Source organism: Astatotilapia calliptera, chromosome 17 (assembly GCF_900246225.1).
Source record: "Astatotilapia calliptera chromosome 17, fAstCal1.2, whole genome shotgun sequence".
Lineage (NCBI taxonomy): Eukaryota > Metazoa > Chordata > Actinopteri > Cichliformes > Cichlidae > Astatotilapia > Astatotilapia calliptera.
In genome coordinates this window covers 27,144,801-27,171,220 of record NC_039318.1, presented here as the reverse complement: position 1 = coordinate 27,171,220, position 26,420 = coordinate 27,144,801, and the positions used below count along the sequence as shown (strand labels likewise).

Below are 26,420 nucleotides of genomic sequence, written 5' to 3'. Positions count from 1 at the left end.
TAGAAATGAATAGAACCTGCATGCAAACAAGCCAATGTGCCAAGGCTATGCTCACAGTAAATTATGCTTTTTTGACTCTGTCTTTGGTTAGTCATGCACACCCTATTGGAAAATTCTTCAGAGGGGTTGTGGTTACATTGTAACCAAGGTTATGCTGTTAATGGCACTGTGGTATTCAGACTACCTAGTGGTATTGAGTCAGTTCCTTCTCTGTCACTCCCTACTATGTGACACGGTTAACTACTGCAGCCTTCCTTGACTACCCGTTGCTATGCCTATTATGCAGATTTCTGTTACTACCCAGACTGTTTAATATTTTTACACAATCATACTTTTACTCGGCAGCAATATCTGTACCAACAAAGTAAATGATGTACTTTGTTTTATTTTGCGTGTGAGTAGAGAGGTCATTGTTGGAACTCACTGTAACCTACACTGTAAGTAATAATTGTTGTATTTGAAACATGGAGGCTATTTGTATTGATTCATTTTGTAGTTTTAGTGTCTACCTGCACATATATGGAGTTCATTTTATTACAATTTGTTACAAATCAATGTAATGAATTTTCTTGAAACTCGAAAATACGAGCTGCAAGCAAAAGCACCATCCGCACAGACTGTCGGACACCCTGAAAGCAACAAGCTTGACTGGACCGGACAAAACGCCCACTGCAGTGGTGCCGTAGACTCTGAGTAGACGGAGATAAACAAGGTCCTTTTTCCAGCCTTAAACGTCGGTCTGGTGAGTATGTGGTCAGATATAAGATGAAAACGCCTGTTTGTCTGTCCAACTGTGAGATAATGTGTTTAAACTTTGTCCTGCCATCGGCAACGCAGGTGGGACATTTATTTTTTCAGGATTTTCAGGACAGCTATCTTGAAGAAGAGGGGGGGGAAAGTTTGACTTACACAGAAAAGGACTTAAGTGTCTGTGTATTGATTCGTAGCTTGTGATGCTGGAGCACAACAGCGCAGGTTAAAGTCTAAAATGTCCGAGACCTGGTTTTTTTCTTTTTCTTTTTAAGGGGGACCCGTGTTCGTTTCCTCCTAATTCATCTGGACAGACTGTTAGAAGCAGGAAGGCCTTGTTAGGAAAGAGTTAACGGCCAGCTTAGACGCTCTAAAATCAGACAAATTGTTTAATTTCATTTAAATTTTATTTGTCATTTAATAGTTTGCAGTAGGCACGAACACGGAAAGGAAACTTGGCTGTATTTACAGGGGAGGTTAAAGGATATTTTGAAATTTGGGTTCATAAGGGGAACCAAGAGGATAAGGGGGGCATGGGGAATACTATGTTAAAAGTAAACCTCAGGGTGTTTTTGTTTGTTTTGTTTTTGGGTTTTTTTTTGTAGTGTTCTGTGCCCCACTACAGATTGCATTACAATGGAACTGCACAAGATTCTCTTTTCCACTAGCACCTACTTGGCTTGATTTTCCTCTGCTCTACTCTGTTCAATTTTTGTCATTTTCCATTGCAATTGGCAGGCTGAACCTAGGGCTAGTTGCAAATCTATGGCAGGGCTTACACATATAGAACATGCATGACTTTGGACTCTGGGAGGAATGCAAAGTATTGGGAGAGAATGCATAATTGCATGGGAAGAACATGTAAACATTAGACACAGTTTGGCCCCAGCCGGCCAATGGATTCAAACCCAGGACCTCCTTACTGTGAAATAAAATAGGAAATAAAATCAGTTACTCAATCAAATTAATAAGAAGCTCACTGACCACAGATACTGGTTGTGGCTGAACCACACTGGGCCGGACTGAAGAAGCTGGACTACATGGTGGTTCAAAGGCACTCATCTGTGCTGTTCCCGACCCTGTCTCCTTGTCTGCTCTTTGGGTTTTATACATCCTGCTCACTCTCTCTGCCATCTCCACATCATCTGCCTCTTACTCCTCCTCTTCTTCATCCGACTCTCCCACCACTGCTCTCTACTCCCTCACCTACAGCTCTTTGTTCTCACTTGAAGCTTTGTCTCCTGAAAAAAAGATGACAAACCTTAAGGAAAAGTTAAGGATAACCTCAATAACTTACCTCACTATCACTGTCATCAGTCAGTAGTGAGATTCCTGGACTTACAGAAAGTTTACAGCCTCCTCCAGGGTATATAAATGTGGACGCTTCGCACCCAGTAAACAGAGATCTTGCAGACTATACTTAGTACAGATGAACACCAGGGACTGGGTAAATTATCATAAAAGATTTATTTGATGGAAACCTGTTTTTTTTTTTTTTTTTTTTTTTTTTAATTCCTTTTTTAAAAATTTATATTTATACAGTTTTCTCCATTGCCATTGAAAGAGTGGTTTATTTTCCACGAACCTTGTCTTTATACAGCCACAGTCGCCCCCTACTGGCCGAAAAAACAATTAAATAAAAAGAAAGAATAGTAATGTTAACACTTCTGCACTGGGTTTACTTATCAGATCTGGAACCTTCTCTCACCTTCTATGGAGAGAGCAGCAGCTGCTCTACTCTGAGCCCCTCCCGGATGGGGCTCAGAGTAGAGCAGCAGCTGCTCTACATCGAAAGGAGCCAGCTGAGGTGGTTCGGGCATCTGACAAGGATGCCCCCTGGGCGCCTCCTGGGTGAGGTGTTCCAGGCATGTCCCACCGGGAGGAGGCCCCGGGGCAGACCCAGGACACGCTGGAGAGATTATATCTCTCGGCTGGCCTGGGAACGCCTTGGTATTCCCCCGGATAAGCTGAAGGAGGTGGCTGGGGAGAGGGAGGTCTGGGCCTCTTTGCTTAGGCTGCTGCCCCCGCGACCCGGCCCCGGACAGAGCGGATGAGGATGGATGGATGGATGGATGGATGGATGGATAGTAATGTTAACACTTCTGCACTGGGTTTACTTATCAGATCTGGAACCTTCTCTCACCTTCTATACAATGGACCCATTTCAGAAGCATATACATTATGTTGATCAATAATAGTTATTGACTCAGCAACTCAGCCGTATATAATTTTCTTGTTATGCTGCTGAGAAGCAAATAGTCTATAGAATAATTTATTAATACATTTAAATGAATTATTAAAAAACAAAATCTGCAAGGTAACTGCTTATTGAAACTTCAAAATAAAACTTGATTCACTGCTATTTATAGACACACCTATGCTTTTTTTCATCAGTTTTATGTTTACTTTTTCTGTTCTTCATATATTAGTCACAAATGCTTTAGAGAGAGAGCATTGTTGGAGCATTGTTGCTCCACAACATGTCAGATAAAATCTAAAAACAAGGCAATTAAGGTAAATTATCAAAAGATAACTGAAGTATTGTAGAAAATGCTGTAGATATTTCAGATGAAACCCCATTCCCATTTATTGTTTATGAGTAAAGGTAGATGGAATATCTCAAAGCCTGAATGAAGTGGAAAATCTCATGCATGGAGAGACAATTTTTCCTTTCGTTTTCCTTCTTCCTTTGTAGACAAGCTGACCCTTTAGCAAGCTTACTAGCTTGCGTGTTTACCTTATTCATTTTCATCCCCAACAAATGATTTATTCATCACTTTTCCTCTCAGATCTACACCTACAGTATTATGTGTATTATTCCTGAGCCGGCAGACAGAAAAGCTGCAACATTTTCTTTTATGCTCTGTCCGCTGAAGGATGCTATTTAGATCAGTTGTATAGGTCTAAGTGCTTTCCACACCCACGGCCTTTTATTTACAGGGCCAAGACTAGAAGCTCAATTAATGATTCATAGGGACATGTCCTAGTGATAATTCAAAGATGTGGTTTGTGATATAACAAAAGCATGTCATATTGGGGCCTTGGATGCTGCATCACTAAACAACTAGTAATATGTCGTGCAGTGAGAAGTCTGGGACATGGGAGTTATGTGCAGCTGGATAAGTGTAAATGTGTGAACAATACTTGTTTAGCTATTTTTGGGTAAAGGAAGGAATGTAAATGCTAAAAACACATCTAAAGAAAACTATAGTAAGATTTTTTTTTTATTGTGATACATTTTTTAGCAGTACTTTGCAGGAAAATGTAATGTTTCCAACAAACAAATCTGCACTTATAGAATTCAACTGAAGACAAAAAGATGTCGGTGGGTTATAAAGATGACCAGAACGACTGGGTGACCGTGTGCCTCAAGTACCTGCTCTTTGTTTTCAACTTTCTCTTCTGGGTAAGTGGCTAGTAATCCTCATTTCAAGTAATGTGTACTCACAGAGACCTCACCACAATAACTGAGCTTTACATTTAACCTCCTGGTGAATTGGATCGTCATTGACAACATCAGTAGCAACTCTGTAAAACTGTCTGTGTTCCTTTAAAACTGCTTTTTTTTTTAGAGACATTGCTCATACAGAGCCACATAGAAATAGGAAGAGGATTAAGGAAAGTTTTCAGTCTTCCTAGGCTAAGCTATGGACTGAGTTCAAAGTGAGTCATAGATTATTTAGGGCTTGTCAGTGTATTCTGGCCACACAGTGTATTAAACCTGCTCTCTGGCACCACACTTTATGCTGCTAAAGCTCCGCTCTCTTACAGCATCAGTGCAGAGTCTCCGGGCTTACAGAGTCAAAAAAGAAGATTTTGAGGAGCGAGAGACAGATCCGCAAGTGGGAGAGGTTAGAAAGAGAAAAGGGATCAAGCTTTAGCTTTAGGCCTCTATTAAATTCCCTGTCGCCACCTAACAACCAGTCTCTTGAGGAAAAATAGTATCATTTTCCTCTGAAGGCTGTCCTCCATCTCGCAACACTTTTTTCTAAGAGGGCATTTTTGTCCACCCCCTACACAAATTAATCATAGGCGGGGGAGCAGTGCATACTCTGTGAGGATGAACTGGCATTGGCCATTTCTGTTTTTCACTTTCTTAGCACATTACTTTTAAAAGAGAGTGCATCATCTAGGGATTTCTCATTTGTCCCTGTTTTTCACGGCGCTGTTATTGGCAGTCATCAAAAACACAGATATCATTAGTTAAAGCAAAATTGAATAAAGTAATGTTTGACATGTGCTCAGAAAATAATCCAGCTGATGTGATTAATGGCCGGTTAAAGCATGATTGTTTGGTTAATTGAGGGTAGAATGAAATATAGATTTGGCAGTATATCGTAGTGTTTCCCCTTCCCCTCCAAATTTGACTTGCCAGAGACTTTTTCAATTGATTTTTTTTATATGTTATTTATTATATATGAATATATTACTAATGCAGTGTGTCAAGCCTTTCTGATGTAGGATATTTAGGACCGATAACGATATTTGGAGATTTTTAAATCTTTTATATATCAGCCGATATTTTTTTTTCTTTCAAAAATGGTAAACATGAACTGGTTTCCCTCACACATGTTAGGTACAGTTATTTATGAGTCCTTACTAAGGTAATATACCAATGCAGTTTAAAAATGATCTTGATTTATTGACATAATCTTAGATTATTAATTTACGCTGTCTGGTGGACAAGTACACTCTGATGGTGAAACTATGTAGCATCCATACTCAACATGGGTGAAGGTTGTTCCTCCTGTCTCTGCTTTTCTTGTTTAATTATCATCTATTGACGGCTACAAACGTCGGTACTGATATATCGGCAAATAGCTACTCTGTGATCCCCTCACACGATCGCGTGAACCACACCCTGATGCCATTTTACTCTGCCTCCTCCTTGTCAGTTACAGCTGAGGATGGTGTGATTGTGTTTTCAGCTTTCTGCTTTCTTCAAACCTTGCACAGATTTCCACTTGGACTCAAGAATGAACTGATTAGATTTTTGTGGTAAAACATTTCTGGCAACATTTCAAGTTACGTAAGATGTTTAAGGTTAAGTCTGGATAGACATGGATGTAAAGTGCAGCTTCACTACTTGGCAGATACTAAGGCGGTAATTTTATTTTGAGCAGTGATAGTACAGAGATATGAGAACAGTATTGGGAACTACTTTCAGAAAAAGTGATAGCCAACTTAAAAAAATGTAATTCAGTGGAACTTAGTTGTTAGAAGAAATGTCTTTACAGTGTTAGAGAAGGGTGATTTCCCACTGGTTGGTCCTCGGTTGGATATGTGGTGTTGTGAGTAAGAGGTCCTTCCTTCTAAAGGAAAGGGATGGGAGGATGAAGAAAGACTCTCTCAGGCATTTCCTATTTGCCCTCCTTTGAAACTTGCAAGATGAGAAAAAGAGATCAGGAAGCCACCCTGGATCAGTTACTCTGTATTGTTTCTAAGTAAGTGGTCATTATGCCCTGGCTTGATTGCAGACGTCTCACCACTCCTGTTAGTTGTTACGCACGGTCACTTTTCTCTGTTTCTCATTCTGTTTCCTCTTTTTTTTCTTGCCTCCTTTATGCCCTCTTCCTCTGTTCCATTTCCTTTTCTTTTTCTAAGTGACTCATCTAAAAGCTTTGAGTTCACTTTAAATTGATCACTTCCTGCCCTGAAAAATGTTTCGCTTGAATGTTACAGTACTTGTGTTTTGCTATTCTTTAATAATAAACTGACATGGTACACTTAGTTAAATTCAGTTACATTTCATATCTCGTGCGTTTTTTGTCTCTGTAGTATGACACTTCGTGCTGCACTAAACATTTTTATTTATGTTTTTATTCAGATGTCTTTTTAATCCTGTTACTTTTTCTCTGCTTCTCTTAATTCTTCTCCAGATGGGAGGAGCTGCTGTTCTGGGTGTGGGCGTCTGGACACTGGTGGCAAAGAGCGACTACTTGAGCCTACTGGCCTCCAGCACTTTTGCTGTGTCAGCATACACCCTCATCTTAGCTGGCAGCCTGGTGGTAGTTACAGGCTTTTTGGGCTGTTGTGCAGTCATCCGGGAGCAGAGAAGCTGTCTGTCCACGGTGAGAGACGAGAGAGTGATGGATGGGGGTTTCCGCTTAGGTCCAGGCATTTGTTTGTAGCTGTAAAGGTGTGGGTTAGGCTTACACTTAGGATTCAATGTAGAGTCTGTGTTTAAAATTAACCCGCACGTAGATCATAACTCAGAACTTACAAAAAATATATTTTGATGGCAAACACTCATGCTTTTGGAACAGTTACCAGTTTGTCATTTAAAGGTTTAGAGGAGTGTAGTTTTTTTTTTTTTTTAGAATGAGCATGAGAGAGTTAATCATTTTTTTTTTTTCATTTTTTTTTTTCCAAGGGTATTTTTGCTGTAATATAGGAGGTCAAAGTGCAGATGGTCAATGCAGGGCGTGAAAGTGTACATGGACAGTAATTTTGCTGTGATTTTACCAAAGAACATTGCATCTGGAAAACCTAAAAAATCTGTTTAATAATACTTATTAATGTAGAGTTTGAGCATTTTTGTCTTAATTTGCCATCCATCCAAGACGGCGAGTCGATATTTGCTAGTGGAGAATCCACTTTTTTATGTTGAAAGGTCACTTCCACTTAGCCAGCTAGCCCTTGCATTTCCCATCACGTTTTCCTTTCTTGTAGGCAGTTTGGGCCATTTTTTTTTTGGCATCCCTGGTCATTATTCAGAAGCTTAACAGTCTCTTGTGTTGTGGCTTTATATGTCATTACGCCAAGGTTGCAGAGATGGAAAACACTCTTACAGTCCAAGACGACTGATTCGGACTCTGTCTGGTGAACGAGAATAGAATAATTCACTTAAGAAAGCATGGGTGTGCTTGCCTCCTCGTTGAGCACAGCAGTCCCACGCTGGCATAAATAGAATGTAACTGAATGGGGAAACACTGCAGAAGATAAATAATAAGTTATGTAATAACAGCCCTGATAGTCTACTGGTCCGTGGTTCTAGATTGTCCACTGTGAGAAGCTAGATGCTCGCCCACATGTACACAAATGTGGCAACATGCGATGGCGCTCATCCATGCTAAGCCTGGTCTAAGGTCTATCGCTAGATGTTGACGAATGACTCTGACGGGGCCCTCGCTGTCCTCATTATTTTACAGAGACAGGACCCAGTGGGAGAGAAGGAGGCGGGAGGTGAACGTTCTCTGCCGCAGGGCTATTTATAGGTTTGTCTATCTACTGGTGATGGATGGAGAGAGAAAGGGCCTTGCAGGAGTGAAGAGGTAGATGCGCGGAGGAAACGGAATCTGCGGTGCAGTTTGGTTCAACTGTTTTTTTTTTTTGTGCTATTTATAGATTTGTTTGGGAAGAATAATGAGTGATGCTAGCATGTACAGTAAGTGTTGTGTGCATAGAGAAGTGTGAAGTTGGCATTTTGTGTGGGTAGCAGGCACACAGAGACTGAAGTGCTTTTTTCGCAATCTTGTAACCAAGAGAGACGCAGAGCAGGCTGGGTTTCTGCTCAGCATCATTACTGCGATAGCTGCAAAACAAAAAAGAACATCTGTTTGTGCGTGTGTTAAATATTTCTTCCTTACAGCTGTTTGTTACCAATAGTTTTCAATCACTTTGTTTGGTGCATCTAGCAGGTTGTGCAATAGCATCTGTGTCTCCATAATGGTTCTGAGTTACGCTGTTGTTTTCCCCGCTCTGTGACAGCTGGTCCCTGTTAGGTGCGTGTTTATGTGTCTGTTTGTATATGGACTTGAATTATGTGGAATGAGCCATGTTTTGATGGGTGTACAAACCATCTGATGAACAATAAAAAAGTTGGGTTATTTAAGTGTGGGAAAGCTGGAGTTTTGATCTGCTCATTTTGCAGCAGTCTATCAAAGTACTCTCTGTGTGGGCAATCAGTTCGTCACACTGTTTGCATAACAGTACATACAACAGTGCTTGCCATTAAGAATGACGCTTACAGTTAAAGCCTCTGTTATTCTCATTTTTATTTTTTGCCTCAGCACCCATCTCATGTCTGATTCTTTTTCATTCTTGCAGAGGAAAACTAAACACAGTATTTGAGAGTAGCGCTCAAATACTAAGCAAACGCTAACATCAAATAATAATATTTGAGGATGACGCTCGAATACTGTGCTAATACTGTTTTGTTTTTTCTAAGATAATTTCAGACATCAGTTATGATAAATAGTGAAACTTTATTCTAGTAATGTGGGGAGCTCTGTAAAGATGCCCAGGAGAAATGGGTTTCTGCAGCCTGTCAAATTGCTTTCTGGTTGTCTCATTTCATGCAGGACTGCCATCTGCGTTTGAAGTGACAGATGCAGTGCGGTGACAGTTGATGAAAGTTTATATTGAGCCATCACAAGCGTGAGCAACTTGAGTTAGCAACCAGATACTTCAGGCGACTACTGAGCTAATGAGTGTTCAGTCAAATTTACTGAAATTCTTTTTTGCTCTCTCTTTCTGTCCTGTCTCTCATCCACAGTATTTCATCTGCCTCCTGTTTATCTTCTTGATCGAACTTGTGGCCGGAGTACTAGCTTATGTATACTACCAGAGGGTAAGTGGTCACTTTTTACTGGTTTAGCTGAGTGACGTTGTGCAGTGATGACCCAAGCTGCAGTTTATCCTTGTTGAAATAACTGCAGCAGCTAATCTATGCCTGCAGGCACGTGGGAAAATGAGGTTAAAAAAAACTTCTATCCAGATGATCATCATCAAACTAGTGTGCTGGGGCGTTTCTCATATTAATACACTACAGATGGGATAGCAGAGAGACTACTGGATATAGGAATCGTTTGTGATTTACTGGATGTTAATCATAATCATGTTTTGGGTTTGAGTTATACATATTATGATTTTTTTTTTCCCCTTCTTGGTATATATCAAAGAGCAGGCGTTTTGCAAAGCAGATAAAGTTCTGCAAGAAAAGTTTGAACATTCAGATGTCAAGATGTCAGTGAGGAAACGGGGCAGAGGCTAAAAATAAACAGAACATATCTTTCTTTTTTCTTTTTTGAGCACTTGCTTGGCATTTGAAACATCTTTCAGGCTCACCTTTGACTAAGCTGCATTTTGTTAGTGTGCAGTTATGCTGCTGCTAGTATTAGATTGACCTGCGCTGAAGCAAAAATTACAGATTAGAAGTCAGGCTGTTGTGACAACTTGTGACTGGGAAAGGTAACATAGGGGAAAAATTAGTAGTAAAAGCCAAAAAACAAAGGCTCATAGGCAAGAGATCATGGTGAATTAAACTGTAATTCACAAAATCTGTTTATTTGCTGACTCTTCCTACACCTACATGGAGTTAAACGGCCAGAATTTGCACATGGGTGCATCTCATCTGCATTGGATATTATTATGTAGTCATTATTATTTGATGATTTGTTATCATTATTTCATTTATATTCACAAAATCTTTCATGATGATTACATCCACAAAACTGTAATAATGCATTATACATTATAAAGTCATTATATTGCTTGATGGCAACCTACTAGCGGTCTAAAATGACCCTTTGCAGCATTTAATAAAACTAAAGCATGGAAATGTAGCAGAGTGTCAAAGAAGACTTAAAAAAACAAGCAAAGAAAGAAAGAAAGAAGTAAGAAGTAATTTTCAGTCTTTAGGCAACAAAACCTGGTTAAGTTCTACTTGGGTAAATTTTGTGAAAGAGGGTCAAAATGGTTTGTTTAGGTCTTTTCACTTATATCAGCTCAGACGTCAGCTGCAGTGATGATCCTTTAATTCATTTATATATTGCAGTTACAGGATCAACAGGGTGATGTTAGATTACTGTAGATGACGGCTACCTATTATTTAAGAATGAATTCAGCTGTGCTTTTTGTGAATCAAGAGACTAATAATCTAATAAGTTATAAATAATTGATAAATTATTCATTAAAAACAATTATCATAAAAGAAAATACAGTGACATCAGTATTGTAAAAATCAGAAGGGAACATTCGAGTAAGAGCGTGGAACCAAGCAGGAATAAAGGCTTTCTAAAGCAGCATCCTCAGTGATCCTCCTCTGATGACATGACTCTCTGAAGTGTATCTAACACATTAGATATTCTTGGCATTTAGTTATCGCCCAAACATCTGGCTGTCAGTCAGCTTCAGTCAGTGAGGGCTGCATAGGGCATCTTGTAATCTTTGGGCAGATTTATTGTGATGGAAGAGGGTTCAGTACGGGATAGAATCACTTTAAAGATAAAGATTTGCATTGTTTCCTGCACCCTGTGTGAGTGTGAGAAAATATATCCAGACATCAAAGGCTGTATTCCTAGTCAATTTTTTTAGTGTCTTGTTTATCTGTATTCTGCATCACAGCACTCCCCAATGCTACCAATCTATCATCCCCTTATCCTCTCCCTCACCTCCACACTATTTGCACCTACGTATCACTTTTTTCAATGCCCTTCTTTGTAGACATCGCACGCGCAATCGTAAATTAAGCAGCCCGTGGGGGGGTTACCACAAAAACATTTGTTTTTACCCCAAAATGATCCCCTCCAACCCACCCCTCCAGCCTTCCCACCTTCTCTGTTTCAAACACACTGTTTCTCACTGTGTATGCCTGCTGTCTCTCTCTTTGTTCCTCATTTCCAGCTGAGTGAGGAGCTGAAGCAGCATCTCAACCACACTATGACAGAGAACTATGCTCAGCCAGGAAAGGAGGCAGTCACATTTGCGGTTGACAATCTACAACAGGATGTATGAAATATATTTACAAACTCCTCTGGTGTCAAGTTTCTGTAAGATTGTATTTCACCCTCTTCAGCATGCGCGGTTAAGTATACTTGTACTTGTTATAAATTAATTTGATATATGAAGCTGAAAATTATGCTGACGTGGAGTAGAAGAAGAAATGGCTCATCACTCTGTGTATTCTATCTGGGTTTAGACAGAGCATTGTTCCAAAGATGACAAGTGGAACAGCCGGAGCGAAAGTAGTCCCTGAGAGGAAAATTACTGCTGTGAAAATATATTTATATAGTGGCTTGATGTTAGGAATTTGTTTACACTAGATGATACATGAAACCATATTTTAATCAGAATGAGGGATATGGCCTCACACTGTGGAACTAAAGTCTGGGCTTTCCTTTTTCTGCCTCTCCAGTTCAAATGCTGTGGCAGCAACAATTCTCATGATTGGACTGTGAGCAAGTACCTTGTGTCAGGGCAAGCAGAAGGCAGGGCGGTACCTGACAGCTGCTGTAAGACCATCACACCTCACTGTGGAAAGAGGGACCACCCCTCCAACATCTACAAAGTGGAGGTCAGTGCAATAAATGCTTCTGGCAAAATGACAGCAGGCTTATTCAGCTTGCCTGTTGCGCAGCTACAACACAGAATGTGTTGTAGTTCCTCCTGTAGGTTCTATATCTTACAATAATCTCTTGTACAGTTTTGTGAAATGTGTTGCAACCTGGCTATATCCCTGATTTGAGTTATAAATATCAACTGAGTGCTTTTGCAATCAAAGATGAGTGATGATAGCCTAAAGACAGAAAAAAGAGATGGAAGCACTGAGTATACTAATAACTATGTGTAGGCAGTAATCAAAGGAAATCGGTGTTATCGAGTTGTTCAGGGTGATTGCTCATCTTCACAGTCCATTGTTTTTTTTTTTGTTGTTTTTTTTTCTGGTTCATGCCATATTTGAAGAAATTAAACTGGTATTTTATTCACTTCTGGTCTGTTGTAGCCAAACCATTTTCAAATATCTGAGGCTGATATTTCATTTCCTGAAATGAAAAGCATCCATCTACTTTCCTAACTGCTGCTGGGTTGCAAGGTCGACATAGGGGCAAAAGGCAGAGATAAACCTCAGTTCATGCCGTCAGATCTGTGGGCATTATTTTTGCTAACCTCCCAATTGTTTTTGGGAGGAAGCTGTGGCACCCAGAGGAAAGTCACAAGCTAAACATGCACAGAAATGTCCGAGCTGAGTAAGAGATTTGAACCAGGAACCTTCTTGCGTTGAGGCAACAGTGCCAGGCAGTGCAGCTCTGTGCAGCCCTGAGTGACTCACAAAACATGCCAGCAAACTTTCTTCTGATAGAATGAGCTCTAAGAAAAATGAATAAAAGATGAGGTTTTGAATGCTTATCCACGCTGCACAGGAGAGGCTCTTCTGCCTTCTCGTGTCAAATCACTCAGTTTCTTCTTATCCTTCACAATGTGCTACCTGCATCATGTGCAAAGACATAAGCATGAAGACATATCCTGAGAATTTAAATAAAATGGTTTGTGGATGATGACTGTATCTATGTTCACTTGTAGGTTTGGGATGATTTATTTATTCATTTTTACCGTGAGTGTTTTGAGCCCTGTAAATACACCTGAGGGAGTAAAGAGGGACTGAAAATGTACTTAAATAATCAAGAACATCCCAGATTCAGTAAAAATACACAACTTCTGAAGGATGTCTTGTTGCTTGCTGAAGCAGTTTAAACTATAGCTATGCAGAAATGCAGACAAAGCTTTCTTGTCTAACTAATAATCTAGTGTAAACTTTAACTCTGTAGGGTGGCTGCATCACTAAGCTGGAAAAGTTCCTTGCAGATCACCTGTTGGTTATCGGTGCAGTGGGGATAGGAGTGGCCTGTCTGCAGGTAAGTAATATATACACCCAGTTCAGATGGTTGGTGAAGAAGCAGGATGCATTTCTACTGCCTTCTCCCTGAGCATACAGTGCTTTATACAAGCCCAGTTGTTATCAGAAATGAGAAACTGCTTTTAGCTTTTGTGAGTGGAATGCTGCCCTTTGTTGAATTAAAAGAAAAAAAACTCCTATTACTGAATGTACCCTGGCAGGTCAGGATCCTCTAAATGGACACGTCTTTTCATCTCATCCGATTCTTTCTGTCATCATTATATGAGTTTGGTCCTTCTGCCTATTCAATGTAGTCTAAGATGGGCTTTTTAGTATTGCAGAGCCCGAGGATATTTTTTTTTTCCTCTTTTTATTGTTTTGCACTTTTCTACCAGCTAACCAAACTGTCTTACTGTAGCTGCAAACCACGTTTAAATTAACTTGAGGTCAACCTAGAACTAAACAAATTTCCACTTATTGTTTCCAGTGGTGTTTGTAAGACTGACAAGTCCACCACTTTACATGCAGCTTAGTTTTAATTGGGCACCAGGGGACTGAGAATAAAGACATGAAGCCAGGATTTCACTGCCATAATTATAAAGACTGCAAAAAGCAAAAGATGAGATGACCAACCGTGCAGTCTCTGTGATGCTCACCGCTGTTGGTAAAAGGAATTTAAGCAGAGTCTCCATTAGCAGTGGCTATAACATAAAGACTTTCTCACAAGAACCAAATGATCTGAAGGGACTTTGTCGAGCATTTAAATGAGGTGCTGAAAATATTGTGAATATATTGAATACATGACGTACACGGTGTAATTTTGTCACTTCTCACTCACATATTAGCATTTTTTCGTAATGTAGGCCAACTTTATGTCTCCTCTTTGTTAAATGTTCAGTCTGTCTTAATGTCGGTGTGCACTAATCTGTCTTTGGTGTGTTGTACTCTGTGTGTGTTTGTTATCACTATAGTTGGTCGGGGCACTCTTGACAGCCTGCTTTATCTATCTGCTCTATAAAGAAGAGGAAGAGGACTTTGGTGCATTGTAATTTGGCTCTAGAGCGCTGCTGGTTTAATCTAATCGAGAGGCAAGGTTGGAGGGCACTGTAGATATTTCATATTTGACTGCCTATTTGTCCTTGCGTGGCTTCCTGTTTTGTGTTAAATGCGAGACCTGCTGTCTGCATGTTTACTGGATTAACATGTTTAATTCGTCGTGAAGCATGCAGCGACTTTGCATTTGGCTGCGTTTTCCAGTTTGTTGCTATGCATTTTGTGATGATGTGTTGCTGTGGGTGATGAGGATGTGACAGCTTATTCAAATGCATCCTGAGGATAGCACGACTCACTTGCTTTTTCACTGTGCTTTGGTTCATAGTGTCATGATCTATAATTCGTGCAGCAACGCTTCCATCAATGTAGCACCTGCGCTGACAAGAAGTGGGGAAAACACCATAGGGACAGGTGTATTTACAGCATGTAGCAGTGCTTTGCTGTATATCCCTTGAATCCAAACATTAATGAGGCTTCACTATGGGTGTCGGGGAGTATATGGTATACAACAATACAAACTTAATCAAATATTTACAACAGTTAAACGCAGAAATTATTAACACGCTTACTTTTAATAGACTCTTTTTTTTTAAAATTACAAAAATTTACAGAGTAGCTGCTGCACTTATTACACCTATTTATTTAATATGCTGACACCTTCTATTACATTACCACTCAGAAAAAAAAAGCATTAGTGTTGTTGCTATAGTTACTTGCAATCTAAAATAGACTGGGCTTTCATGAACATCATTGAATTGGGACTCGGAGTTGTTTGGGGGTGCCCAGATATCTGTTTTTGCCATCCCACGAGATGGCATGTTTCTGTCTCTAATGAGTTTACTTTTTAACACTGTTACATCATTGTTTTTTAGCGTCTTCTGAAATTAGGCCTCAAGAAAACTAAAAAAACAGTGTGGCTTTTTTCCTTTTTTTTCTTCTCACCTTATGTTCCCTCAGCCAAAATGACTGCATCTTCTATCCTTGTGCATAACTGTCACTGATGGTTGAGACGAGAGAGGAAAACAAAACCTTGCTCGAGGAGAAATTATGAGTCAATATTAAATTCTGACTTCCTTGATCAGGCTTCCTCTGGAAGCTTTTAGAGGCACAGAAATGGAATCTGGACACTTGCCTATTTGGCCATCAAGCTTGTAGACCCAGCGGCTTTGGTCAGCTCCTGCTTCCCTTATTCTGCTTTGTTTTTAGACTTTTTGCTCGGTGCTGTGTAGTAGTAATTTTAGACATGCTCATTCCGTATTAGGAATTCGCTGCTGGTGAAATTCTATGCTGAGAAGGATGTTTATAACAGTTCAGCTGATAAAAGATGCAGATATGCTTCATTATGCCATGTTTGAATATTTAAGATGTAATGCACATAATCGATATAATGTCTAGTTTGCTGATAGGCCAGTAGCAGTCACCAGTGACAATGTCTGTGCATCTCTTTTCTTCATACAGCTCTGTGTTTACACTGATGTCAGATATGACAGCAAATTTCTAAATGTAAAAAGCTTCATTTAAAATACTAGCACAATTGTTGTGGTCTGTTTTCCCTTATTATAGTGATATTTTTGGAAGCCTTTTATTTATTATTATTATTTAAATTTATTTTGGGACTAATATTACTGGTCGGTATAGACATTTATTGGTTTCGACATTTATATTAGCCGATAAATGAAAGTTTAAAATCTTAAGAAGATACGAGAGAAACACCCTTCAACCATGTTATGACTGATATTGCATAGTTTCTCCAGCACGGGGCAGTCTACAAATTCCCTGTTGACAACACATTAGTTTGTAACTCAATAAAAACACAACCAGCTGAACCAAGCAGAGACAGGGAGACGATAAATTAGTAAATAAATAAGTACACAAAACAATTTTGGGGGTAATCTGTTTGTTTTATGTGTCTGAGTAAAATAAAAAGGTCCCCAGAGCTTTTGCAAAGAGGAAAAACAGTATATTGAGATGTAAGAGCATTAATCTGCTTTTTCACTTCACCCAGCTTTATATAGTTTGTTTATGGAAGCCTGTGCGCACACGTTTTGGTGAAATATTGGCTGCTTGACTCCTGACACTCCCTAGTAACCAGCTTCATACTTTCCAGCAGTCTCTAACTCCTTCACCTTTAAACCTTCTCTGCCCCACAGTCGGTAGCATTCAAGCTTCCTGCAGTTTTCCATGGCGACTAAACTGCAGTCTGTGACCTAACACTTCCTGTTTTCAGATATGTGGAATGGTGTTCACCTGCTGCTTGTACAGAAGGATCAAGATGGACCCTTACTGAGCACAACGTGACCCCTGCACACCACCTTCAACAGATGGAGCATGACCTGCTGACACCTAACCAAACTTTAAATCCCTGCATTGTGATCTGATGATCTAAGCGTTGGACACACACGATAGAAACTCAGGCTCATGAGTTTCTGTTACCTGGTCTAGGCTGGATGTTTTTGCATGCTTTAATTTGAACATGACTAAAAAAGGGAAAGACTTAAGTTGTGTGGTATTCTATGCAACTCATGAGGGTGCGAATTTAATTGTTTTTAATTAGGAGATTTATATAGGAGTGTTTCGATAATTCCAAGTCGAATCGGCTGAGTAAGAGCACAGAGTACAAAGAAAGAAAGTTATGTGTGTGTTTCTGTCTTTTGTAAACACAATGTGCCTCTTACATAATTCTACTGGTAAATAATTATGTATAAATTCAGTGCCTGAAGTCTTGAAAGTGAGCTGTCAATACACTGTGATAAACCGCAGCAAATGAACGGAGTCATGTTTATATTTGTAGCTTTGTCTTTAATTCTAACACGTTGGCTGAGTGATGGTAATCAAAATAAACTTTGCAGTATCAATAATGCTCATATGTATGGCTACAAAGAAGAAAAAACTATTTTATTCCATTTAAGAAAGTGATAATTTTCTGTAAACGCTGCTAAATCTCTGAATTTAGAGCTCCATCTAGTGGTCAGCATAGGTAACTTGATTTGAGGATGGTAAATGTAACTGTTCATCTTTTGTGAACTTTAAGCCTTTAATACTGCTGATATTAATAGTATAATATTAATTAATATTTCTGATTGTTTTTGGTTTTTATATGCCGTTCCTCACTTCAGACGCCAATCCCCCCCCAGTGGCTTTACAGTGATGAATATGAGTGATCTGTGAATCAAAGAATATGGTTCCTTCTGTTTTTGCTGCCTATTATATGCCTTGCTACCCTATTTTTTTTTTCCTTGTCTTTGTTATATAGCCACTATAATATAGGTGTTTTAGTTGCTAAACAGTGGAAAATGGCTGTCTCTCTTTCAGGCTATTTAAATCTTCTACCAAAATATGACGCCATTCTCAGCACTCCACCTTCTGTAAAGGGACCTTGCAGGATTTGAGAAACCCTTTTGGAATTGCTAGACTTTCACAATTAATATTCTTAAACTGGTTTCAGCTATTCCAGTCATAGCTATAGGCCAAGACAATTTGACAAGACTAATAATGGACAAACAGTTATGTAAAACTAGTCCCAGCTTTTCATGCATTCTCTGTATGAACAACGGCTCGAGGACAGACGGAACTTTTTATTCACGCTGTGTGGACCTTTTACTGAGTGCTTGCAGGTGTTTGCCTGAACTCAACTTCATTACAATAACACACAAATCTCATTGTCTTCTGAACCTCCGTCCTCTGTGATTGCTCACACCACGCACACTGGATCAGCATGAGAAGGGGAGCAGTAATTGCTCTCTAAACGACTCTGCCACATATTTCTCTTCAGGTATATAGAATATTAAACCTATTGACTAACCGTTCACCAGAAAATATATTTTGTAATATAATATTATACAGCTCCGGCACATGTTTTATTCATGTTCATGACAATTTGAACAACGGTGAAATTTAATCTTGCGCCATCGTTGGTACTTCTGGAACAGCTTGACTTAACAGCTGTCTTCAGGTCATGAGACAGCATGTCAATTAGATGAAGGCCATAAATCTGACCTCACCATCCCATAACCTGAATTTCATTCATTTTTTTGAGATTTTTTTGGGTGAGTTAGTTATGCGCTTTTGGTATTACCCAACTTTTCCTATGCTCAGGTTTTGGGCTGCTGCCTCCATTATGATGCATAACAGCTGGAAATAAGTTCTGGTGTTGTTGTGCGGCTTTTTTCTCTTTGTCGTGCCGGCTCTCCCAAAAAATTCAACTATCATTTCATCTGTCTGTTGTGGATTATCCAGCTGGTGTTCAGAAATTCTTTTATAGGCTCTTTCTGCTGTATGAATCATAATGTCTTTTTTCTACCCTCCAAGGTTTGTTGAAAGTTGTCAAAAATTAAAGGAATGGCGTGTCTGGAACTAACACTTCTTTTCTCATGTCCTTAACTAAAACACCTGACTCCAAGTAACTTTTGGACAAGTCAGGAGAGAGGTATTTACTGTAGCACTTTAAGTAAATTCGATTATCCTTGTCTAAAAGTGAAGATGAGAAATTAAAGGACAAATCCTGAAGATTTCAGTAGTTCATAAATTAAAATTTTGGATGCTTATATATGTAACTGGTTGTTGATGATATGACACTGGCACGTGCTTCAACTACTGACTGTTTTCTTTGAAATGTGGCTCTAGAACTCAAAAATAAATGTTTAAATGTTGCATTTAAACAACTGTGTTGTATTCATGAAAGGGTAATATTAACTCTGTTTGGACAGATGCCTATGATGCTGTGATTCCAGCTTTGTGTTAGTTGATGTGATTAATTAGTAATTTGTTATTTGTCTAGACCAGAATCATACGTTTATCCCAGAGAAATCTATCATTTTTGCAGCATATGTTTGAATTACACCATATGCATATATCCAAGAAAAACGTAAGCTTAGGTAAAAGTAAAAGAAAATCCACTAGAGGGAGACAAAGATTTATCATTTGAAGAGATGCAAACTTGCACAACTTAGTGTTGACCTGACTGAACCCTTTCGGTTTTGCCATATGTTCAGAGTGGCTTTCTCACACATCAGTAGATACTCCTACCTGACTCACTTCTAGTCTTTGAAAAGATTGCTTTGACAGGACCTCAGAAATCTGCCAAGTTGGAACTAACACATTTGATGTAAACTGCAGGTCTCTTTTGTGCGTTAACCACTGATTGAATTGCAAACTCTGATACCCGTGAGAACTAAACACTGCTCGGCTACTTACGGTAACAGATGAGCACAAACAGTGCCTGCTGATTATACACACATCAAATTCACTTTACTCTTCAATTAATCTTCTCATTATGGTTTTACAGCCATGGTTTTGGGCGGTTTTGTAATCTTGTCCCTTTGTATTTAATCTGTGCATTGTAGTAAATAAAGAGTCAAAGTCTTGCAAGATAATGTGAGCTGGATGGACATCTTACTTTGTATATAATGTGTGAGCTCAAGTACGAGTGCAGTGGGAAAGCTTTTGTTACGTGTGGGGTCTTCCACAATTCCACATCGGAAAAATCTCGTAGCGTTCCCAGCTGAAACCGCATTTATTTGTGGCGCAGCACTTGTGCATGTCTGTGTGGTTTTAGGCTATTGTTGAGGAAAAATCTCCATATCTTAAAGAACTGTGCCATGCACATAGGATATTTGTGCGTTATTGTTTGTGCTATATTGCTGCCATATGCTCAAGCTCTTTGTCTTTGAGGCACCAGCTTCCCCCTTTCTCTTCGTTGGCCTGCTCCAGATTACTTACAAGACGCTGCGCCAGTTCAGGGCGATCTATCATTGTCACCCATTTAGGAAAAAAGTTTTAAAAAGAGTTTGGATGTTCTCCAACATTTTGGCTTCGGCGAGCCTATAGAAAGTGTCAGTCCCTTTGTCTTCATCAACTATAGGAGGGTGGCTCTCATTTCCTGCAGATGTCACACATGCTACAATGTAGAGACATTGACAAGACAGAAACACACGTGCACGCACACAACCAAGAGGCTATACACATTAGCATGCCGTCTGTACCCTTGGCCAGAAAACACCCATGAGGGAGAATTGGGAGCAGCTGGAGATTCACCACTCTCCATGTGTTGAGGCCTCTTTGCATCACAAGGACAAATACACACTGCTTATATCCTCTCTACCTATCACATTGTAGCCGGATGATATTTCAGCAAGACGTCTTAAAGTTACCTAAGAACACATGTTGCAGTCTCATTTATCAGTGGACCATGAATGCATGTTTGCATGTACAAGGTAACACTGAAATACTGGCAGTGTTGCTCACAGAAGAGCATGTGCACCCTTGCAAATTAGCCTGACAGCACACATTTAACATTTCTTAGGATGCAAGGTATTTGTTGAGCCCTCATAAAAAAGAAAATTTAAAAAAGAAATCTGGTGCGACCACTTTTGCCTCAAGAAATACACCTGTGTTCAATATGTGCAGAAATACTTAGTTGTGGTAATTAAATGGTGTGGTCCTTTTAGCATAATAGATGTACACAGAAAGAACTTCTGTAACACATTTTGTGTTCACTGGAACATCCCCAAAGGTCTGGTTAAAGATTTGTTGTTGTAGCATTGGTTTTTGTTTTTCCTGAGGACGGTAAGCATTTTCTGATGAAGTAAAACTGAGATTGTGCTAAAAAGACTAAAAAGAAAACCTGAAATGGTTAAGACTCAGGTCACAGCAAGAGACACTGCTAAAAAGTTCAATCAAGGCGTGCGAAAGTCCTCAGTTACCTGCACACAAGGAGAATGCAGTATTCACAGACCGTATCTTGTCTGTAACAACAAAGTCCCAAAGAGCAATCATCTTACAGCTTAACACATCTCAGCATGGTGTGCAGTGTGTCCTTAAAAATCCAAATTTAAAATTTTTGGTTCAAATCATCGCCAGTATCTATGGAGGTCAGGTCAGGCCAAAACTATAACAGTGAGTATCTACAGCCATCTGTAAAACACGGTGGATGCATTGTCATTGTTTGGGGCTGCATTTCAGCCAGTGTTGCTGGAGATCTTGTCAAAACTGATGGAATTATGAATGCAGAAAGGTATGGTCAGATTTTGATCTACCATGCACTACTATCTGGAAAACATTTGATTGGCAAATACACTGTCACTGCAGTCAAAACATGCCTAGATAGAAAAACATGGATTGGCCCCTACAGACCTTGGATCTCAACATTAATGAGGCAGTGTGGGATCAACTTGAGATGGAACAGAACAAAAGACACTTAGCATCCAAGGAAAAAGTTTGAATGTCACTTGAGAATCTTGGACAACTATTCCCGACAAGTACTTATGACAAAGCTTGCTGAGAGAGTTCAGGCTGTGGTAAAGAATAAAGGTGGTCACACCAAAGATTGACTTTCAAGTGTTATAAACTGTATTTCTATGAATGTTTGCACAGATTTCTCATATTCCTAGGAAAATATAAAGAAATTCAAATAATGCAGTTCACGTGACCTTTCAAGCGCGCGCGAACCCACTATTTGAACCCCGGAACACCATACCACGGTAATTGTAGAAACTAATGGTGGTGGTGCGTGTATGCGCCCAGATCAGCTGTCTGCGGCCCGGGACGGTGTAACTCCGTCACAGAGGGCCTTTGCACAGTACCGTATTGAAAGAATATAAAATTTACCTTTGTAATAGAGTATGCGTCAAGTACTGCCGGTGTTTAACCACTCACAAATTAGTACGTGGAACAGTGCAATTACATTCAAATTTTCTGTTATAAACTACGGAAATGAAAGTATAAGTCATACCAGTTCCTGTTTAGTCCCAATCAAAACCAATTCTGCATCAGATTTTGTTTCTAAATCTGCACCGACCTTTATACTGTGACTCACCTCTCAGCGAGTTTGCGTCTGGTCTGTAGCACATTAGCTGTGGCCATAAATGTGTTTGACAGATTTCATACGAGATCAAAGCATAGGAAAGGACGTGGCGTGTTTAGATAATGTCAACACTGGACGTCAAAGCCTAGGAGACTGAAGAACGGCACGTCAACATTGATCAAAACCTAATATGTGTCCTAATTGAGCAACAAATACTTTGATTGTCATTTAGAAAGTACCAACAAGGAGATAAACTGTTTCCAGAAGAAGTAAGAATGTTTTGGGTTCAGGCTTTCTCTCTTGGGTGTTGTGGTTTTCCTCCTACAGTTCAAAGAAATATGCATTGGCTTATTTGCTTGTTCTGAATTTGCTATTAAGTGTGGGTGTGAGCATGAATTGCTGTCTTTGTCTGGCAACCTGTCAATGGGTGTACCCCGACCTTTTGCCCAGTGACAGCTACAGTCATGTGAAAAAATAAATCTTTGACTCATAAAAATTAAGAGTTTAAATAGCAACCAGGTGCTCCTAATCAAATTTTAAATGTATAAATTCATGGATTTATGAACTATGAACTCCTCTGTATACCAAAGTACTTTAGAGCTTGGCTGAAATTGGATGATGCAAAGAATAAATGATCTGCAGCACGGCACCAAATCTACAAGAGAAGGGCTGAAAAAGAAAATAATCAAGGTATTGCAATGGCCCAGTAAAAGTCCAGACCTCAACCCAACTGAATCGCTGTGCCGGGACCTTAAAAGAATAGTACATAAACGAATCCTTGCAAACCCCAATGAACTGAAGCAACACTGGGGTCCAGAATACTGGACCACAATGATGTGAGAGACTGATAAAGTCATACAGAAAACAAGTACTTGAATTTATTGCTGCTAAAGGTAGTTCTATAAGCAAATGAATCATGGGGTCACAGAACTCCTGAAAGTCTTGTAAAAACGTTCTTTTCCACAGGAGTGTAGACAGGCTCCAGACTTCCTCTGAGCCTGAATTGGTCAGGAAGTTACGAAATGATGGCTAAATTGTTTAAAGGTTCGCTTTCCATCGGTATACAGGAAGTTGAATCTTTCTGCATGTCTAAATGCATCGAGTTGCTGTCGTATGTTTGATTCCTCATACACAGTAATTTGAAATGGGGGCAATGAGTGCCTGCCTCATGCCCCAAAGTGTTTCTCACTTGCTTCTCAGTACCCATAGCTGAGAAAGCTGTGGTTTCGGAGGTATTCATGTGTATGTTTCACTGTGCGCGTTGGAGGGTCTTTGTCCATGGGAGAATGAGCTTAGATAGAAACAAACTTCAGAAAGTGTTTCAAGACGGCATTTCAAAAGCCTTCCTTTTGATAATGATGAGCGTCAGGTTGATGAGGGCGGTGATTGATAACAAACAGATGTCGAGGTGGCGTCGAGGTTAGGCAGCCACGCTGTGACAGATTGAACTTCGAGCACAGGTACCGTGGCGGTATCTGTTTAAACAATGATAAAGCAGGAATTTGTTTAGAAGTTGTAACAGGACGCTGCGGTTTCTGACTCACACTTCCTGTGAGATGGCACAAAGTCAGGGGGATGTCCTATTGTGTACTGACCAACATCAACCATTTTGATAAATAGTGACAGTTAAATTATCCTGCTTATATAATCTAGGTTTGTGTATCGCCGTGTTTGTGCAAAGCCCATTCTTTTAACCGAATAGATTGTTGTGATTTGTGGTGTGTGTGATCAAATTTGCTTACATTACAATGTACTTAACTGACTTTTTTCCCAGCACAAGTCAAAGAGAAGTGTCTGCTGAGTCAAAAAAGAAAAAAAAAAGCTTGAAAGTGATGGATGTTGTGTTGCTTACATGTGGCAAAGTAGGCCAACAAGGCTATGGAATTTCATGCTTCAAGTATGTCAGGGGTGCTTTACTTTAACATGGCCTCTCTGGCATTTACTGATGGTGTCTATACACTGTAATTTATACGAGCTGAGTGGTGTTTCTGTTTAAAGCGAGGGCTGAAGTCTTTAAACTTTTTACAGGCTGGCTGTAGTCTGTCTGTACACCCTATGGATGTGATTAGCAAGCAGAAACAAAAACTACATGCTCAGCTTTGAAAGGTTCTTCAAAGCAGCATTAATGTAGAATAAATGGCAGAGATTGTTTTGCAAAAATACTCGAAAAATAGTCTTTTCTGTGTGCGTATTTTTCGAGCTCCGCGATATCAATAATACCACATTTTTAGTGACTGAAAATAAAGAGAAGTGGGGTTGTTCTACATAGCAGAGCTTGGATGGAGAGGACTGCTGCATAAAAACAAATTTGTCTGTCAACCTGTGTTTGTTTGTGCGTTAAAGATGAATGGAAGAGGAAGAAGTTATGATATTTGGAGGGAGATTGTATTCATCATGCACAAAAAAAGGGACGCACAGGAACCAAATATCGTGAGAGGAAGTTTCTGCTTCTTCCTCTGAGATTGATGGCGCGGAGGAGAGCATGGGAGTGACCTTGACTTGGTCATGAGAGTGCTGTGAGCTCAGCAAGAAACAGAGAGGGAGAGTTTTTAATCAGTAAACAGCCTCTCTCTCACCCTTTAGGAAGTAAACACACAAACATTAGGCGCTCTGCCATCATAGCGTATGGCCTTGAGGATTTAAATGGTTGCAATAAAGACAGATGGCAAATTGGTTGATAGGGAGGGGAAAGATGTCTGGAGTTTGAAAATGAAAAACAAAATTTAATAAAGAAATTAGACTAAATGAGCCCAGGCATCATGTTGTCGTACACATTGTTTCCAAAAGCATTTGCCAAATGGTGTTTTTTTTTGCATATCTGTAAGCATCTTTTGATACTGTCATCCAGAGATTCGGGCTGTTTACTGAGTCATACTACAGTCACTCTCATTAAAAAAAGAGACAAAATACTTTGTTCCAGCTGCTCAAAAACGATTCAGCTTCTTATAAACTGCGTATGGGACCACTAGCTATACAGTGTTGTCCAAGAACCTTGAGCCACCCCTCATGTGCAACTTATGTGCAAACGTATGTGGAAATATGGTATATAAGGCAAAAAACAGAGTTTGTACAATTCTAATGAGCTTCAAAGTCAATCTTTGGTCTGACCACCGTTACTCTTCATCACAGTATGAACTCCAACAGCAAGCTTTCTTGTAGTTTCTTTAAGTCATTTTGAGGAATAGTCCTCCAGGCTTCCTGAAGGACATTGAAAGCTCTTGTTTGGATGTTGGCAGCCTTTTGTTCCATTTTCTGTCAAGATGATCCCACACTGCTTCAGTAATGTTAAGGTGCAGGGTCTGGGGAGGACAGACTGATGCATTTTTCTATCCACGTGAGCTTTGACTGTATTCGCAGTGTATTTGGGATCCCTGTCATGCTGAAAAATGAAGCTGTTTTCAGTCAGAGGCTTTCCAGATGTTATTTCTGACTCTTCTTTTCTGTATTAATGTCATCAATTTTGTCAAGATCCCCAACACCATGAGCTGTGTTGGGGATCTCCACTGTGTCTTATAGAATCCTACTGACTATACTGCTGCTTGCTTTGCAAAATCCCACCAATGAACGACAATGATAAAGGAAACTACAATCCTAGCATATCAGCTGGGACCCTTTCAAGTAGTCAAATTTGATGCATGGCACACTGTTAAATCTGACTTACCCTATCTATAATTACTTTTCAACCCACCTCTATCCCACCCTGTTCTTGTTGTGTTGTGTTTGACCTACTGAGTGCTTTTCACATGTAGACACTGGAGGATGGGATGGTCCCAGAACAAATGATATTGGCCAATCTAAATTACTGCAGCTGGAAATAACAAATGTTAACTATAGTTATTCTAACTGAACTAAGGGTTAATTTTATTTTACCATCTAAAATCTTTGCTAATAATCCTTATTTCAAATGTGCATTACCCTAATGCCGAGTATTGACACAAACCTCCCAATAATTAAACTGAGTTCTCTGACTTCTCCAACATCTGTCAACAATCATATCCGTCTTTATTGACTTAATCATCCAACGTTCTTTTCCTCAAACGCCTTTAATGCAGCTTAAAAAACAGCCATATGGATTTGCTCGTGCCGTGGCTGAACGGGAAATTATGTTTACACAAACTAATATCCAAATTGACAGTTTCACGGCAGCAGTGCGTTTGAGGTATTTGTCTCTATCTTAGCCTTGATATGAGTACAGTGTTG

General features: G+C 39.7%; 1 protein-coding gene across 2 annotated transcripts; it reads left to right on the top strand.

The window, feature by feature from the left end:
* The first annotated feature begins 569 nt into the window (after positions 1-569).
* On the top strand, positions 570-18,078 carry tspan11 (tetraspanin 11). Of its 2 annotated transcripts, XM_026147480.1 has the most exons (9): positions 570-742; positions 4,049-4,156; positions 6,630-6,821; positions 9,248-9,322; positions 11,377-11,481; positions 11,888-12,046; positions 13,299-13,385; positions 14,338-14,459; positions 16,647-16,707. In XM_026147480.1, exons 2-8 carry the CDS (start codon positions 4,070-4,072, stop codon positions 14,413-14,415), a joined length of 783 nt encoding a protein of 260 aa, XP_026003265.1. In that variant the 5' UTR covers positions 570-742; positions 4,049-4,069; the 3' UTR covers positions 14,416-14,459; positions 16,647-16,707. The 2 variants fall into 2 exon arrangements, with proteins under 2 accessions (XP_026003265.1, XP_026003266.1); XM_026147481.1 differs by lacking the exon at positions 14,338-14,459 and having other exon boundaries at positions 574-742; positions 16,647-18,078.
* The last annotated feature ends 8,342 nt before the right edge of the window (positions 18,079-26,420 follow it).